Source organism: Cnephaeus nilssonii, assembly GCF_951640355.1.
Source record: "Cnephaeus nilssonii genome assembly, chromosome: 4".
NCBI lineage: Eukaryota > Metazoa > Chordata > Mammalia > Chiroptera > Vespertilionidae > Cnephaeus > Cnephaeus nilssonii.
Genome location: NC_137075.1, coordinates 60403833 through 60421551, shown reverse-complemented (window position 1 = coordinate 60421551; position 17719 = coordinate 60403833). Strand labels below are relative to the sequence as shown.

The 17719-nt window shown below is 46.8% G+C and overlaps 1 protein-coding gene across 1 annotated transcript in view; it reads left to right on the top strand.

Moving 5' to 3' along the window:
* ANXA2 (annexin A2) overlaps window positions 1–17043 on the top strand; it is a 42821-nt gene extending 25778 nt beyond the window's left edge. Inside the window, exons 4-13 of the mRNA XM_079768658.1 lie at window positions 2518–2612; window positions 5782–5895; window positions 8932–9022; window positions 9915–9994; window positions 11381–11440; window positions 13039–13132; window positions 13664–13759; window positions 14054–14112; window positions 15229–15351; window positions 16679–17043. Of these exons, the coding sequence (XP_079624784.1) occupies window positions 2518–2612; window positions 5782–5895; window positions 8932–9022; window positions 9915–9994; window positions 11381–11440; window positions 13039–13132; window positions 13664–13759; window positions 14054–14112; window positions 15229–15351; window positions 16679–16738 (872 nt within the window). The 3' untranslated portion in view covers window positions 16739–17043. The remainder of the gene's footprint in view (window positions 1–2517; window positions 2613–5781; window positions 5896–8931; window positions 9023–9914; window positions 9995–11380; window positions 11441–13038; window positions 13133–13663; window positions 13760–14053; window positions 14113–15228; window positions 15352–16678) is intronic.
* The last annotated feature ends 676 nt before the right edge of the window (window positions 17044–17719 follow it).

Sequence of the window (17719 nt, the reverse complement as noted above, 5' to 3'; positions counted from 1 at the left end):
ACATGTACATAACAAGTGGTGTTCCTGATTTAGAGTTAGAACCACAGAACAGAGACAGAGAGAGCCCGCTGGCCAGGGAGCACACGTGTGCGGTTAGGCATGCATGCAGGTGCCCATGCCCAGACCCACAGCTAAAGTAGCCCCCGACTTCAAGGAGTCTCTGATTAACTCTATCCTGCCCATCTCTGACTGAATCTAAATATGTGAAAGCTCGATTCTGTCTGTTAGTGTTTCGTGGAAGCAGAACTGGAGGTCATGGTTCAAGCTCCTTACCTGTGCAGGTGTGGAAACCGAGACCCTCGGAGGGCAGATGTTCACACAGGTGACATTTGCACGGCAGGGCCTCAATCTCTGAGTTCCCTGTCCTCATCTATTGACTAGGAAGAGAAATAGCTCTCCCCACTGGGTGATTACATAAGACAGTTGTTAGGATGTTTTAGAAACCAGAGAGAATTATATAGATCGGGCTCCTGATTATTTTGCACATCGTGCTTTATTAATTAATGTATTTGAACCATGCCAGGAATCTGTTGAAGGGAAATCACTAGTTGGTGTTAGAACAATGAATGCATGCCACTCACAGTATATTAAAAAAACCTTTTATGGTCATTATGGTGAACTTTGAAGTACATATATAATGAAAAGAAAGAGAACTTTAAATCATCCATAATTCCATCACTCACATGACACTATTAACATTTTGGTATAAAGGCTTTTAAATATTTTCTTACACATGCATTATGCATCTTACTAAAATTGGGTTATACTGGGTATACTGTTTTGCAACCTGTTTTTTCATTTTATACTTCACAATACATTGTGAGAATTTTCCCATGTCAATTAATATTTTATTTATTTATATTTTAAATGTTTTTATTGATTTCAGAGAGGAAGGGAGAGGGATAGAGAGATAGAAACATCAATGATGAGAGAGAATAATTGATTGGCTGCCTCTTGCACGCCCCACACGGGGGATTGAGCCCGCAACTCTCACATGTGCTCTTGGCTGGAATTGAACCTGGGACCCTTTAGTCTGCAGGCCGGCGCTCTATCCACTGAGCCAAACCAGCTAGGGCTCAATTAATATTTTATGGCATCATTTTAATTGACTGTGTAGTATCCCACCATATGAACAAAAAAAAAATTATTTAATCAGTCTCTTAATGGACATAGGTTTTTCCTCCTTTTATTTTTTGATATTATACACAATGCTGAAATACTAGTAAGCATCTTTGAAACTGAATCTCCCATACAGCAGTTGGGTTTCTACGTTGACACTGGCTACTCCAAAAACCAGAGCTAAAGTAATAGATGCTGCAGTTAACATAACTGACTCACTTATTGGTATGAGCTCACTTTTATTTTTATACCCAGAAATTCTAACTCTCTGCTTTTTGACCTTTCTGACATGCTTGAGAGTTGAGGAGACCTCTGTCAGTCTGCTCATTGACTGCCTCAGAGCACCCCAGTTCTGACCTTCCTGTGACTTTGGGACTCCTGGCTACCTCTGGGCCAGGCTGCTTGCAGTTGGCCTGTGACCTTGTGGGCATAGCCGCTCTGCTCTCTCACCCAAGAAGTACCTGTCCAGTTATGGCAAAGACTCCATTAAACAAAGTTCATATTCAGTCGAGAGAGAGACCTTTCACTCTCTGAATTCTTAAAATTGTGCTTTCTGAAGGTAAATGGCCTGTTAGGAGTATTTCTGACATAAAATGGGAAACTTTCAGACACCAGAAGGCATTGCTTATCTGTGTAAATACACATGTTCCAATTAAAATAGGCGCTAAAATATTTCGGTGGCACTTCAGAACTCCCAATTTAGATTTAATTTAGATTAAAACACTTACTCTTTTTAATAAAGTTATAAAATTGATTATTAAAATTGCCTATTGAAGATGAAAAGCAGTGGAACATTTATTTTCCTTACAAAACAATTTAGTCTTCAATAAGTATGATTGTATTAATCAATTATGCAATTAAAATACAACTGCCATATTAAATATGACTCATTTGTCATGACAGTTCCTATAATTATAGAAATTATACCTAGCTGCTTATATAGTCATATTCCCGCAATAAATATAAATAATTGTCTCTATTAATTCGGTTCCCAGTTACTGTCTATTAAATCCTCAGTTAAATGGCAATTTGGGGACCTTCATTTAAAATCCTCCTACCTCTTTGTGTTCCATCCGACTGCCAAAACCCCACAAATACACTTCCTGCTGTTGATTCCAGAAACCTATTTATGAATCAAATAGTTTAAAAAAAAATAAAAATATTTAAAAGGTCCATTTAGGCTCGAGATTTGAAGTTGTCAGGAAAAAAAGAAAAGGGGGTATACATATTGGGTGGAGGGTGCTGGCAAAAAGAGAGAGAACAAATTTTGATGTCCTGGCATTTTTGTTTGGAAAAGAGGATATAAGTTTTTATTTTAAAAACTCTGTTTAAAAGCTTCTATATAAGCCCAGAGGACTAGCGTATGTGGTTAACTCTTCACAACTTGTATATCCACAGGGGTGGATGAGGTCACCATCGTCAACATTTTGACCAACCGCAGCAATGAGCAGAGACAGGATATTGCCTTCGCCTACCAGAGAAGGACCAAAAAGGTACGGACAGGTTGGGGGGTGGAGGGCATTCCTTATTGAATTTCTTTTTTTTTTTAATTTTTATTTTTATTTTTTTATTTTTTATTTTTTTTTATATTGAGGTATTATATGTGTACATATCTTACCATTACCCCCCCCCCACCCCACACCCACACATGCCCTCACCCCCCAGAGTTTTGCGTCCTGAATTTCTTTTTAATTTTATTTTTGCAGCCATTGCTTTTTCTCTTCTTGAATTCTGGGTTGTACCAGCAAGAGCCTTCTGGAACCCTTGGGGATCCAAGGTTTCCCTCTCACATCCTTGTAAGAGTCACAACTTGCATACACGTGGCCCTGGAGTGCTTGGAGCCTTTACACAAAGACCATGCCCTCCTCCAACCCAGGGTGTGTGGAGGGAGCCGCTCTGGGAATAGAAAGTTAGAAAGAAACAGGGAGTAACCGAAACAGGTGCCACTTATTGAATGCCTATGTCGTGCCCGGCATGTCGTTCTCCACATATAGCAGCAACTCGTTTCATCTTTATGACTTCTGTGGGCTCTTGATAAGATGTTTTTAATGTATCTTTGGACACTAGCCCCCACCAAGTATTGATCCTGAGCCGTTCCTCTTGTTTTTTCAAAACAACAACACTTGAATTCTAAGAGCTTTGCAGTGAACGGGCTTAGTGGTTCATTTGGTCTCCCAGGCTATCTTCAGCATGCCATGTTCCCACTCTGGAAAGGGTCTTTGTGTGCTTTTTCTCCTGCTTGTCCACTAGTGATTAAAGCACAACCCGGGCTTATTCATCCTTTATTTTGTCACAGTGTTAGGAAATTTTATTTTTAAGGATGGGCTGCTTTATTTTTAACTTCTTGCTATTAAAAGCTTTTGATTTATTCTGGGATGGTGCAGTAAGCGTGGCTTCCTGCGGCTCCCGTTTGACTTATGGCTTTCACTCGTGGCCAAGTGGAGCTGAGCTGGGTGCATTCTGGGAGACATGTCTGCCCTCGGGGTTGACATGACCACCAGGGTTCCGGGAGTTGCAGGTCAAGCCCTGTTACCGCTTTCCCCTTCCTCCCCCCCGCCCCCCATCACCTCCTGAACCAGTCAGAAAAGACATACATAGGAGGGTATCTGGCTTCTTTCATCTCATGTGCTTTAAAATTCTTCTTCCAGTAGACGTATAGTGATCTTTTGCAGTGAGGCACGAGGGGAGCGTATCATTTCTCCAGTTTCCCAATGGGCTCTGCGAGCTGGAACTGAGTTTCGGTTGGCATAGAAGGCCCACCTCTTTGGACAGTGTGCCTACAATTGCTCCTCAGCTGTCACCCACAGGGTGGGGTCTTGGCACACACATAGGGGTGCACGGAAATATAGAAGCCTGGATCTTGATTTTAAATTAGGTAGATGGAGGACAATTCCCTCTCCGTGCCCTGTTGGAGGGAAGAGCTTGCCAGAGCCATGATGGGCTCAGTGGCCGCCCCGGCTTTGCTGTGCGCTGGGGAGAGCTCGCTGTCCTGCTGCTCGGTGCTCCTCAGCCCTGGGCTAAGAAGAATGCCCATCTTTACAGAAAGATGCATGAACTGCTTGTCATTTCTGAAGGAAACCCTGGACGCAGAACCTCGTGGTTTTGAAGGCGTTGTTTGCATAAGAAAGGAGAAAGCCCTGTAGTGCAGCTGACTTTAGGGCTATGGGGCTGCCGAGGTGATGAACGTGAGCAGCATGGGCAGAGCTGGTAGGAGTGAACAGGAGCTGGGAGGGAGGGAGGGCTGGTTTTGTGTTGCTTTCACGTGCAAGCAGATCCAGATGCCAGGTTTCTCCGTATAAGGAGAGATTCTGTTTTATTTATCAGCCATTTCTGGAGTTTCTGTTCTTGCAGAGCCTTGTGCTAGACATTAGGAGCAGAGGAAGCTGACCTTCAGCCCGTAGGTGTTTATAACAGAAGCGGAAGACGTCAGTAGGTACACAAGTGCTATTTGAGGTTTGAACAGAGAACAGGTAGAGAGAGGGGAGTGGCAGGGGTGGGCTAAGTTTGGAATTACCTAACCTCAAAGTTCCAAGTTGGAAAATTGGTGCTATAATTGGGAGGTGTTGCTTTTAAAGTCCCCTCCTACGTGCCCTGTGTAACTAGGCCGGCGGGAAGCGGGAGAACGTCGGTGTTGGAAGGGTTGGGCCGGATCACTTCTAGGATGATCCATCTCAGTTCTCAACCTCTGTGAATGACGTGAGAAGATTCTCTCATCACCTCTTAGCGCCCACAAGCACCTCTAGGGGCTGGACACTGTGTGCTGTTGGCAAGCAGGAGAGACAGGAAGAAGGGAGAGAAGAGGAGGGGAAAAGGGAAGAGGAGAAAATAATTAAAACAGCAGAGTGCGTTGTCCCCCAGTGCTCATGATTTGTAGGAAATGGAATCCCGGAGAAGCATCATGAAGAGCAGCGCTGAATTTTGGGGTATCTGTCTGCATCCATGGGTGCCACCGACTCATGACTTAAAATCTGTGTTAATGTGACAGTGGAACCCTTGAGAAATAGCATGCCGTGGGGAAGTCAGAGAGGTAATCGGGGGGCTTTAGTCTCCATCGTCACTACCAACCCATCCCAATGTGGCATGAACGGGCCGCCATTTTCTCGGTCTTGGGTGAGGTGTTTTGCATAGGAAGGCTTCGTGAGCCCCTTCCAGCCCCGGTCCCTTCTGGAGCCACCCTTGGCACAGCTGTGCACACGCCTTCCACAGGATGGTGTCCGCAGGTCACAACGTCCTTGCTCTCCACTCACACCAGCTCCTCCTTAGCAGAGGCCCTGACCCCAGAAAGTGCTCATCTTCCACCGGCTCTGGCCACGTGCCGGTGTGTTGGAAACTGCCCTCCCACGTGTCACTTTCTGAGGAATTGCATCCTGCTCTGGTGTCCTTGTAATGCCCGGGCTGGTGTCCTTGTAATGCCCGGGCGAGAAGGCACCATCAGCTTGGGTTTGAAGGGGTTTTGTCAGAGCAAGGTCTGATCCTTTGGTTTCTGACACCTGCATCTGTTGAAGAGCCTGCAGCTGAGGGATAGTTTGATCCAAGACCCTGAATAGTCACAGAATCACAACCTGCTTCCCAAACACATCCCTCTTTTGTTTTCCTCAAGTTTTAACGTGAATATTGGTTACCAACCAAGTTTTCCATGTTCTTGCCTGTTGTTTCCTGAAGGAACTTGCATCAGCACTCAAGTCAGCCTTGTCCGGCCACCTGGAGACCGTGATTCTGGGCCTCTTGAAAACACCTGCTCAGTACGATGCTTCCGAGCTGAAGGCCTCCATGAAGGTAGGCACGTGTGGGATGCAATCTGGGCCGGCCGAGTCTGCCGTTAATATTTGTGAATTATAGCTTTCTGAGTATAAGTGGGTGATTTTCGGTTTTGTTGAATTCTCATTTGGAACCATCTTTTTTTTTTGAATGAACTGAAGTGATAAGTCTTAAGATTTGTACCAAAAATATTTCAATTACTTTTTTTTTAAAGCCTGTAAAGAAATTTCATGATGCTGAGAAGTCAGTTACCAGCTGCTACTGCTTGGCACCTGGGCAATTGAAATACCATTTGGAAAAACTACTTCCTTGATTACACTTCCTCCTTAGAAAAGATTTGTTGTGATATTGAGGCAAAAGTAAAACTCAGAGCTTTTGTTAAGTGGTGCTTGCATATTCTGCCCATGTTCTTGGGTGTTTCTTTTCCTGACCTCCTTGTGAATCCTGTTGTTTAATTCAAATTCGGGCAAAATCAGACCATCACAGTGCATATAAAGAGTGATTTCAGATTGTGAATGGTACCTGCGGCTTGTTCAAGTATTGTAGCACATATTTCCTCTTGTTTTTCTTTTTGAAGTTATTTTGAACATGAAATTTTAGTTTAAGTTAGAGCGTCAGAATTCAAGTTTGGAAATCCCCTGAATTTTGTGTGGACCTAAAACATTAAGCAGTATACAAATGTAACAGATGTATACACATAAATGCATGTTCCAGCAAAGCACAAAACGACCCTTTCCTAGTGTGTGGCTGCACCACTTTGAGTAATCAGATACTGCCCTCTGCTGACAGACCTGGGGAAAGCCTCCGCCTTAGGGAGAAAGCTATAGCTGATTTTTTTATTCTAAGTCCGAGTGCGTTTTCTATGGCGCCACTGTTCCTGAACTATGAAGAGACCGAGCCTGTCACCAGAGCTGATGTCACAGTTCAGTTGTCATCCCTTTCCCCAGAGAACCCCTCTCAAGGGAGGCAGCTTCCCATACCAGGCATGTCCAGGGTCCCAAACTCGATAGGTCGCTCCAGGCTGCTGAAAGATTTGTGGCGAGATCTTCCTTCCTTCTCTAGTTTATCTGAGCAGCCTTGCCCTGAGTTTCCTAAGTCGGCTGTATTGCAGGGGAGATCTGATTAAGAATGATAAAAGTCAACAACACGTCATGATCCCGCTTGATAAAAAGAACACTCCTGAAAACCAAGCCCAGGACCTTTGGAGCCATCGATGAGCTGCCTCTCCTAGGTGCCTTCTGACCATTATCGCTGCACATCTGTGTATCTTATTTTCATCAGGAACTCATTAGTTGTGATTCATGCCATCTCACTGGTATCTATTACCAGGATTAGTGACATGAGACGGACCTGTTTGAGCTGTCAGTCACCGTGGTAATCTGTGTGATTGGGCCCAATGAAAGGTGCTTTGACTTCTAAATCTTTGACTGATGCCAGCTCTTCCATTAGCCATCACAGCCGAGTACCCCGCTGAAATCCATAAAGCTCGAAGTGACATCAGCTGAGCTGTGCTTTTGAAAAAAATCTGTTTTGACTTCTGGCGATACCAGTGGCAACATCTGCCATGTGTTACAGTAGAAGTTGCCCTGTGATAGGAATTGTGGACAGTCTGGGGAAAGCTGGGCCCAGTTTTAGAAATTGCCAAGGTCACCTTTGAATATAGAGATAAAACCACTATTGGAATTTTCAGATGTTAGCACTGGTCTCTCAGGGGTGGAGGAAAACAGACCTTACATTGCATACCTGCTTTGCATGTCTGCATGCATTTCTTCCAATGCATGAGTTATTTTTAGATGGAAAAACTGCCCTCTGCAATATTTGAAGGTGCTTGGTAGTCATTCTATAGCAGTTGCATGGAATGCTTTGTAGACCCTTGGCTAAGAGGAAAAGAAATTTTGACTTTGCTGGAACCTCTGTGAATTGTGATTAAAACTCCGGAGGAAGAGGCATTGGCTCACAGATTAGATTAAGAATAAAATTCAAAATTAACCATTAACCTGAGGCTTAGTTTATATTACACAAACCACTTTTCAGGGGCATATAAACTCTAATAAGTTTAATTAATAGTTGACATACTTTTCATGTGGATCAGGAAGTTTCTTATTGTAGTAACACCTTATAATTGATTTACATTTTAAACAGTTGTAATTCCACTTAGTTCAAAGTGATATTTCCATATTCAGAAAGACAAGTATTAGAGAGTCCTGATTATTAAATCTTGACTTTGATCATGAAGCTAGCTTTGAAATACATGTTTCATTGCGTCCTTTCAAGCTATCTGGCACGCTCAAAAGTGTATATATTAAATTTGAATACATCACCCAGCAAATTCTTATTCCTTAATAAAGTGTTGATGTCTAGGTTTATTTGGCACTTCATTATTTCCTTTTGCTTTCTCTAAAATGCCTGAAGAGTGCATAGTAATCAAGCAAAAATGGAAATACAAGAATGAAATTTTTAACATTAACCCAATTTTACATTTCAAAGAGGTGAAGCTAGAAATTTAATCTTATCTATACCTATCCCTGGTCTAAAAAAAAAAAAAAAGACTTAATTTCAATCTGACCATGTTGGCTGGAAATGATAACATGAAATCTCTATAGTCTTTTATTTTTAAATTACTGAGCAGAATTTTTTAGTAGAGAAAGTTGTTTTCCCATCTATTAAAATAATGGGTGGTTATAGAAATTGAAAAAGAAAGAAAAATGGGAATAAGAAACAGTTATCCATTTTATAAACCCATCACCAAAAGGCAACCACTTTTAACATTTTGGTGTCTCCCCTCCATTCACTATAAAAATATATTTAATATAGATTTAACATAGTTGAACTCAAATATATCATACCATCTTGTATTCAGGTGAAGCATTTTTTTTAAAAGAATAGAAAATAACATTAGCTTGTGCTGAGGAATATAGTACAGATCCCTCAGTAGGATGCAGCAGGGAGCATGCGAACAGACCTGATCATGTCTGCAGTTTACGTGGTTGAGATCAGAGAAAGCTAATGGCCAGGAGGACTTGCCTGCTGACGTTTGTCCTGCTTGGTTCACAGGGGCTGGGCACTGATGAGGACTCTCTCATTGAGATCATCTGCTCCAGGACCAACCAGGAGCTGCAGGAAATTAACAGAGTCTACAAGGAAAGTGAGTAGCCCAGCGTGTCTCGCCCCCATCATAGCTCTCTGGGCCACTGTTCAGCATAGGAGGCCTGGTTACGGATGCAGAAATGCCTGCCCTTTGTCCAGGGGTTTGCCGTGGTCCAGGCCCCTCTCCTCCATCTGCTTATGGCCCGAGTTTTGATTATTACCTTCCACTAGAACTTCTACAAAAGGACAGACAGGAGAGAAATCAAATCTATTGAAAAGGTCAAATGGGGAGAAGTGGAAGGTATACATGGTTTTCATTTATTGGGTGCCGTCCAGCCTCCACTCAAGGGGTTCCCACCTGTGGACCCAGAGATTGTTGTGAGAGGCAGGGGGACCTGTGTGCACCGAGCAGTATAGGAGGCTGTGAGCAGGATAAATGATGCAGCTTACATGGGTATGTCTCAATATAGATGCTTTTTTGAATAATGGAAAATGACTCACAAGTACTACTTAAATCTTACTAGTTTCTGCCATTGTGCATTTTCTTGGTGAGTGGATAATAAAGCACTATTTGTGTGTGTGTGTGTGTGTGTGTGTGTGTGTGTGTGTGTGTAGCCCTTCAAATTTTTTTATGCTCAGAATGAGTATTCCTAGTCAAGTAGGGTGGGAACTAATATTTTAGTTACAGAAGGGGTCACTGATCAAAGGTGAGCTTGAGCGTGATCTGATCTATGATCCAGCTCGTTCTGCCCCTGTTACTGATAAGAAAGAACACTGGCTCTGGTTTGATGAGGGTTCGGTTCGTTCTGGGACATCCACTTACATTTGGGCAGGTAGAGCCATGCTGCCCCAGGCATTTCTGCTTCTCAGAGGCTCTGTGGGCAGGGTGGGTGGCGTGGCTGGCTGGCTGCACAGGCAGGAAGCATGACCCACATGTGTTGCTTTCCAAGTGTACAAGACTGATCTGGAGAAGGACATTATTTCCGACACATCTGGCGACTTCCGCAAGCTGATGGTTGCCCTCGCGAAGGTTGGTTTCCGGTTTATTTCTTTGTCCTTGCTTCGTCCCAAGGCAAGTCCCATACCTCATTTTAAACTTGAGAGTGAATTAACTCAATCCTCTGTGCCCGCATCGAAATGGCAGCTGCATTCCCAACAGTGGGTTGGCCCTGTCCCTGCAGAGCTGTCATTTTGGGTAATGGAGTTTCTGACCCAGCAAAACGGCGTGGCCAGGCGGACTGTGGGCCAGAGGGGGGGTGGGCGGCTCTCACCTCCTGGCCTGGACTCACCTGCCAGCTCTTGCCAGGTGACAAGGAAGGTCGCTTTGCCTCTCTGTGGTCACCTAGGACCCAGTGGAAGTGACCCTGTTCCTTTCACCTGCTCTCGCTTCTGGTGAGGATTTGCCTGTGTAGTCTTTTGCCTGGGGAGGGGAGGAGGCCTTAGTTTGTTTGCTGATGTTAGCACATTCATGAGGGTGAAAGGCACTTCCTTTCTGAATCTGAGTTCTTACCAGTGTGCAGTTTAAAGCCTACGTGCCAGGGAGGGAAGAGAAATTCCTTTCTCCAGGAACCTGATGACAAGTGACCGATCGGGTGCTGCCGCCTGCCCACTGGCATCTCCGCGGGGGCAGCTCCGCGCCGCCTCCCCTCCCCGGCTCTGCTCCCTTCCCCCGCCCTGCCTGCCACCATCCACTGGTCTCTTTTGCAATTCATTTCCACCATTTTATTCCCCTGATCAAAAACCACGTCAGCTGCATCCAATCCAGGCTTGGCTTTCTGCTTTTTAAAAAAGTCCTCTGTACGCTGGTTCTCCCTAACTTGTTCTTCCTGGGATTCCCTCCTCTCACCTGCTCCAGCCAGCCATCGCCTCCCTCACCTGAGCTGCGGGGTCTCAGCCTCCCGTGCTGTTGCTGCCGTGCCGAGGGCTTTCTCCCCTGCCCTTCACTAGCCCGGCTGACATCCTCCCAGGTTCACCTCCGCCGTCCCCACTGTCCGCAGACCTTGCTGGCTCTGCTCTCTGACAGACTTCTCCCTCACTTACATTTCACGTCTTAGAGCCATAGATTACTGTGCCTTCCCACGTGGGCCATGCTTATTCTCCATCGGGACTGTACGCTCTCTGAGGGGAGAAACTCAATAGCATTAGCTTCTTTTTCTTTTTCGAGTGGGGATATTGTGTAAGGGGCTTAGCCCAGGACTGGGCACCATGAAGCGGGTGATGGTGTGAGGCACAACCCCCACTCTACTTCCTCAACTGTTTTATCCATCCTTGGTCTGGTCTAGACTTCAAAGTGAAGGAAAATTTTAAATGGGTATCTGTTCAGTGAATTAAATTATGGCTTACATGACTTGGAGAGAAAAACAGCATTAAAATGGGCAAAGGAATATATTTGATGTTGTTAACTTTTCCTCTGTAGGGCAGAAGAGCAGAGGATGGCTCTGTCATCGATTACGAGCTGATTGACCAAGATGCCCGGGTAGGTGCCAGGGTGTTGCTGTGGGTTTCTGCTTTCTAGGAAGCCTCTGGAGAGTTTGTATAGTAATGATCTGTGCTGTGTAACAGATTACCTCCAAACAGAGTGGCTTAAAACCGTAACCATTTATTACCTCTAGGTTTCTGTGGGTCAGGAATTAGGGAGTGGCCTGGCTCAGGGTCACACAAAATGTTGACCAGGGCTGCTGGCACCTGAGGGCCACCCACAGGACTGTTGGCAGAGGCCTTGGCATCTCTCCACATGGACTCTGCGTGGCTGCTTGAGTGTCCTCACAACATGGCAGCCAGCTTTCCCTGATTGAGTGGTCATGGGAGAAGCAAGGAGGAAGCCACGTGCTCTGTGATCTGATCTCGGGAGTCACACGGTCACGTCTGTCTTGCTCTGTTCACTGGAAGTGAGTCACCGTGTCCGGTCCACAGTCCGAGGGAGGGGAAGGGAAGTAGCCGCCGCATGGGAAGGGAGGAGTGTCAGAGAGTCTGTGGGCTTCGTTGGCACTTTCTGGGAGCACTGGTTATCAGCGGGCATTCCCTCACACCGCTGGTGGTAATGACAGGATCCATACCCGACTCACATGCTAGTCTAGGCTTTGCGTGTGTGGAGGTGCCAGTCTCTGCAGGGTGTGGCCAGCTGTGCACACTGGTGTGCATTTGCTACAGTGAATGCCAACCGAGTAAATGACCGAGAAAGCCGAAGGAGATGGGGGCGGCACAGCCGGGGCCGGACGGGGGAGCCGGGGCCGGTGGCAGAGGCCCTGCCTGCTTCTCCAGCCCAGCAGACCTCTTTCTGGTTCTAGTCGCATATTCCCCCGCGAGCGACTTGTGAAGCTGGTTCACATCATCTGAGCTGTGTGCCTCTCCCAGGTGGCAGCAGCTACCTCAAAACTTTCAGAAGGGCTGCAGAACAAGATTCATTTAGATTCAGTTTAGTTTTTAAGTTTCAATATATTTTACACTGTGCTTTTAGCAAGTGGAGGAGAAGGTTTTAAAATAAAGTAATAAATAGAAGGTGGGTTTTGCAACTTCCGGATAATGGATGGTCACGGAATGAGTATCTACCCTTGCATACGCCTCTCCCCCACCCTCCCCACCATTGTTAGCTTTATTTATAGCCTTTAAATTTTCCAGAAACTGAAGAGAAGGTTGGCCTGGCTCCTTTCTCAGCTCCGTCATTTCCTGAGTCTCTTAAGAAGCTCGGGTGTGGGCCCCGGACCTTCAGTATTTGGCCACTAGCTTACTTGCTGTTATGGTGCCAACAAGGAAGGAGGGCTGGGTGTGCTAGTGAACGCGTGCGTGTCCTTCTCTGTGCGCACAGAAGCTCCCAGTCCTTCCGGTGTTCAAGGAAGGAGATTTGTGCAGCGCTGGCCTCATGAGCAATCCAGTCTCGTGGCGATCTGTCTGTGTCTAAGGGAGCCTGCTCTTGATGAAAACATGCGCCCTTTCATCATTTCCCCCACGTCTGTAGCGCAGTCGTCCTTTCTCATTTGGCGTTTTGAATGTGTAGGTTTTGGTGTTTTCACATGACGTTTTTATGGCCTGGCTGTGGGTCCTGTAGTTACCTTTCCTGGGGGGTTGTGCTCGTAGGACCTCTATGACGCTGGAGTGAAGAGGAAAGGAACTGATGTTCCCAAGTGGATCAGCATCATGACCGAGCGCAGCGTGTTCCACCTCCAGAAAGGTGGGTGCTGTGCGCTCCTGGAGCCCCCGGTGTCGGTGTTGGGGCTCGCATCTGCCAGAGCCAAGCCCACTCTCCACATTGCACCCCCCGTTTCCCTCACCAGATCCATTTGCCCTTCTCTCCCATTGTGGATCCTTGTTTCCCCTAAGTAGTTCCCATGGTTTGGTGCTTTAGCTTGCTGCCCCTTCTTGTCTGAGGATCCTTCTGTTTTGCTACATGCGCTAAAGTAATGGACTTTGCTGGGTGCTGCGTATTACTTCTTGTGGCTTCCAGATAGAATGGGTTCCACTCAGGGGAGATGGAGATATTCAAACATGGCCCGGGCCGTGCCATTCAGGCCAAGTGCACGGGACAGCTGTCCCAGGGCAACTGGTACAATGTCAGCTCTGGTTACCATGGCAACCCCTTAGCCCTTAGGATGCTGTGATTATCCTTTTTTTTTTTTTTCAAATGTGGTATATCCGTGTGGGTGGTCATTGACAGCTTTGACTGGTGGCTCCGTTTTAGTAACTACTTGTTGCTTTTCCTTAGTCTTTGACAGGTACAAGAGCTACAGCCCTTATGACATGTTGGAGAGCATCAAGAAGGAGGTCAAGGGAGACCTGGAAAATGCTTTCCTCAACCTGGGTGAGTAAGTGTGGTCCCCCATCCCCGGTGGACGTCTGCTCTCGGTAAACTGCTGACGCAAAAGGAACAAGAGAAAGGGCTCTGCTGGAGACGTTCTCATTGTCCCTGGGTTTCTGTGGCCTCGGAGTCCCCAGTGTACAGCCTCAGGGAGCTGAGTGCCGCACAGGGTCCCTGATGTTCTCTCAGCCACTCCCATTTTGCAGCCCATTTAGGTTATCTGGTGTGTGCCCAGCTCAGAGCCTCATCCCCACTGGTGGACAGAGGAGTAACTGACCCCTTTGCTTCTCCCCACAGTCCAGTGTATCCAGAACAAGCCCCTGTATTTTGCTGACCGGCTGTACGACTCCATGAAGGTAAGGGCAGCCGGCTGAGAGGTCTAGGTTTCCACACTAGGCTCTTCTTTCATGTCCCCAAACGAAGCCCCCCTGCCTAGTGATGGAGGAAGGAGCCCTGTGGTCTCGGTGCAGGGTGCACCAGCCAGCTGTGGCTGCATTCGACAGGCGAGGAAGCCACAAAGCCATCTTCTCACTCTCCCAACCACTGGGGCACATGCTTGTGTACAGGTAGAAAACAAAGCGCCCGGGAGAGAGAAAGCCAGGGAAGGTTGCGCCTGACTCCTGCTCAGGTTTCTCAGTGATTCCCTCCTCTTACCTCTGAGAGAAGACCAGCAAGGGAGGGAGAGACTGTGGAGCAGCCACGATGTAGTAGACATTGTGCAACTTACTTGAACTTAAATAATTACCAAAGAACCTGAGGCTTATTGTTTTGTTGTTATTATTTTCTTTATAGGTGAGGAGGCTGGAGCTCAGAATGCTTCAGCTCGCTTGAGGTTCCATAGCCAGGTTGGAACTTGGGTCTACAGACTCCAAAGCCAGCCCAGCAACTATCCCTTGAATGAAGCCTCTCTTCCCACAATCCCATCCCATTTTCCATGCCTCACATGTGCCCGGGACTTTATATCTTCCAGGCCCACCCACTTCCTCCTGGGTCACCCCCTTGTCCACACTGCCTCTCCCCATCTGTCCTCAGGCTCATGTAAAATATGACCCCTTACCTTGGCACCTATGGTCTGAGGCTCTGCAAGTAAACTCAGTGGTCTTTCTGCTCATGCCATGCACGCTGGCACAGGGCCACAATGGATACGTGACAGTGTGGCCTCTCTGAGCTCTGGAGAGCTGGGACCTATTTGTTACATGTGCAAACTTGCACACTCATGGAACCGAGCCTTGCAGTGCTTAGTGCTCAGCCCACTTTCAGTGAATGCACACGTGGGAGTCTGTGCTGATGTCACCCTGCTGAGTTTCATGCTCATTTTCTCTTCAGGGACTAGTCACACTGTTCCATTTGTGATCTCTTAGTGAGCAGTATCAAGAATCCAGATCAGTTCCAGCAAGAAAACGTGCTCGATTGGTTTGTGATTAACATTGCTCTCAGTGAATTGTAACTTGGAACATCACCTTGACTTTCAGGGCAAGGGGACACGTGACAAGATCCTGATCAGAATCATGATCTCCCGCAGTGAAGTGGACATGTTGAAGATCAGGTCTGAATTCAAGAGAAAGTACGGCAAGTCCCTGTACTATTACATCCAGGTGAGCCACGGTGCCGTGTCACCCGCACTGCCATTGGGGGTCCCGGGGCCCGGGGCCCGGGGGAGGGTCTGTGTTTTCTAGTTCACTGGGAAAGAGATAGTCACCAAATACCAGGGATTTATTTTGAAAGTGTGATTTGTCCCGGAATCCTATAGAACAGGCAAATGTTTTCTATTTCCCACATGAGTTATTCCACAATGATAATTGGTGTTCCTGATGATGACCCTGTAAGAGCTGCTGACAGCCTCAAGATTTAGATCAATTACATTTTACATTTATTATATTTCCATTTCTTGGAAAAATCCTCTGTGATTGGCCTGGGAGCATTGACCCAGAACGCCCATCTCACCCGCCAGTTTAGTCTCTGTTTTGGAGAGATGGAGAATTCATATGTAACCAGCAATGGCCTTCCCAGCGGTCCCACTGTGTGTAGTTCAGACAGGCATTGCAATCCCTTTTTATAAAAGATCCTGATGTTTCCAAAGAAATGTCAGTGATTACAAGGATGAATTTAGAAGTGGGTTAGATGTGCCCAGGTTTATTAGTGCATCTGTGTAAAGTTTAGGCCCCAATTAGACTCATAGTCATTGTTTCTTCACCTCACCAGCCTATTTCTGTGTGACCTTAAGTTTAGGAAACAGCACTTTGAGGCAGGCAAGGATGCCACCTTCTCTGGAAGGGGGAGGACCAGGGAGAAAATGGTGGTGTTAGCAGGACCTCAGGGCCGTTAGAGCGGTCACTTACCATATGAGTCCCCAGTAACCTCGCATTCGCTCCACCCTTATGGTAATAATGTGACTTGAAAGTCCCCCTGAGGCCACACTCCCTGAGGGTCCTCTGATGATGATGGTGGTGGTGGTGGTGGTGGTGATGATAGTGGTGTGGTGGTGGTGGTGGTGGTGGTGGTGGTGGTGGTGGTGGTGATGATAGTGGTGTGGTGGTGGTGGTGGTGGTGGTGGTGGTGATGATAGTGGTGTGGTGGTGGTGGTGGTGGTGGTGGTGATGATAGTGGTGTGGTGGTGGTGGTGGTGGTGGTGGTGGTGGTGGTGGTGGTGGTGTTGGTGGTGGTGGTGGTGGTGGTGATGATAGTGGTGTGGTGGTGGTGGTGGTGGTGGTGGTGTTGGTGGTGGTGGTGATGATGGTGGGGATGGTGGTGATGATGGTTTGGGTGTGGCCTTCCGGGCCTTTGTATCTAGGCAGGTCCTGCAGAGTTTTCTCTGTTAATTTGGGAGAAGCTCTGTGTGCACTGGCTCTGCCTGTATATTATGGCGAAGTTTGGATCTTTTTTTTAATACCGAATTTCCTTTTTCTCTTTGACCATTTGCAGCAAGACACCAAGGGTGACTACCAGAAAGCGCTGCTGTACCTGTGTGGCGGGGATGACTGAGCCCGCAGCCGCCCGAGCGTCCAGGAGTGGTGCTCCTATGCTTCCAGCTAACACTTCTAGGAAATCTGCTTGCGACTAGTGCCCATCCCTGTGCCCGTCCCTGTGAGGATGCTGTTAGCATTGCTTCTGCCTCACCTTATCTCAGTTGCCTAAGCATTGCCAGGCTTTCCCGTCTAGTCTCTCATTTTAGCCAAAGAAATGAACATTCCAAGAGTTGGAAGTGAAATCTATGATGTGAAACACTTTGCCTCTTGTGTACTGTGTCGTAAACAGATGAATAAACTGAATTTTTACTTTAGAACCAATCAATTTGTTGACCTTGCTTTTAATTTAATTGTTTAAAAATCAAACATCCCTGAGGGTCATATGATTCAGCTGGTAAGCCTGTCCCTAGAGGATGAACCCTCTAGAGCTGAGCAGTCTGATATGATGGCCACTATACAGATGTGACTAATGAAATAAAACAAAATGAAAGAAAACAAATTCATGTCCTCAGTCATGCCATCCACATTTCAGATGCTCAGTACCACGTGTGGTGAGCAGCTAGTGGCTGCACAGCGCAGGGAGAGAACATGCCCATCCTATATAATAAAAGGCTAATATGCAAATTGACCAAATGGCGGAAAGACTGGTCACTATGACACGCACTGACCACCAGGGGGCAGATGCTCAATGCAAGAGTTGTCCCCTGGTGGTCTGTGCTTCCATAGAGGGAGTGCCGCTCAGCCAGAAGCCAGGCTCACCGCTGGTGAGCGCAGCAGCAGTGGCAGGAGCCTCTCCTGCCTCTGCAGCAGCACTAAGGATGTCCAACTGACAGCTTAGGGATGCGGGCCTAAGCCATCAGTTGGACATCCCCTGAGGGCTCCCGGACTACGAGAGAGCACAGGCTGGGCTGAGGGACCCCCCCCTGAGTGCATGAATTTCATGCACCGGGCCTCTAGTTATAATAGAAAGTTCTTGTGGGCAGCTCTTCATGCCCAG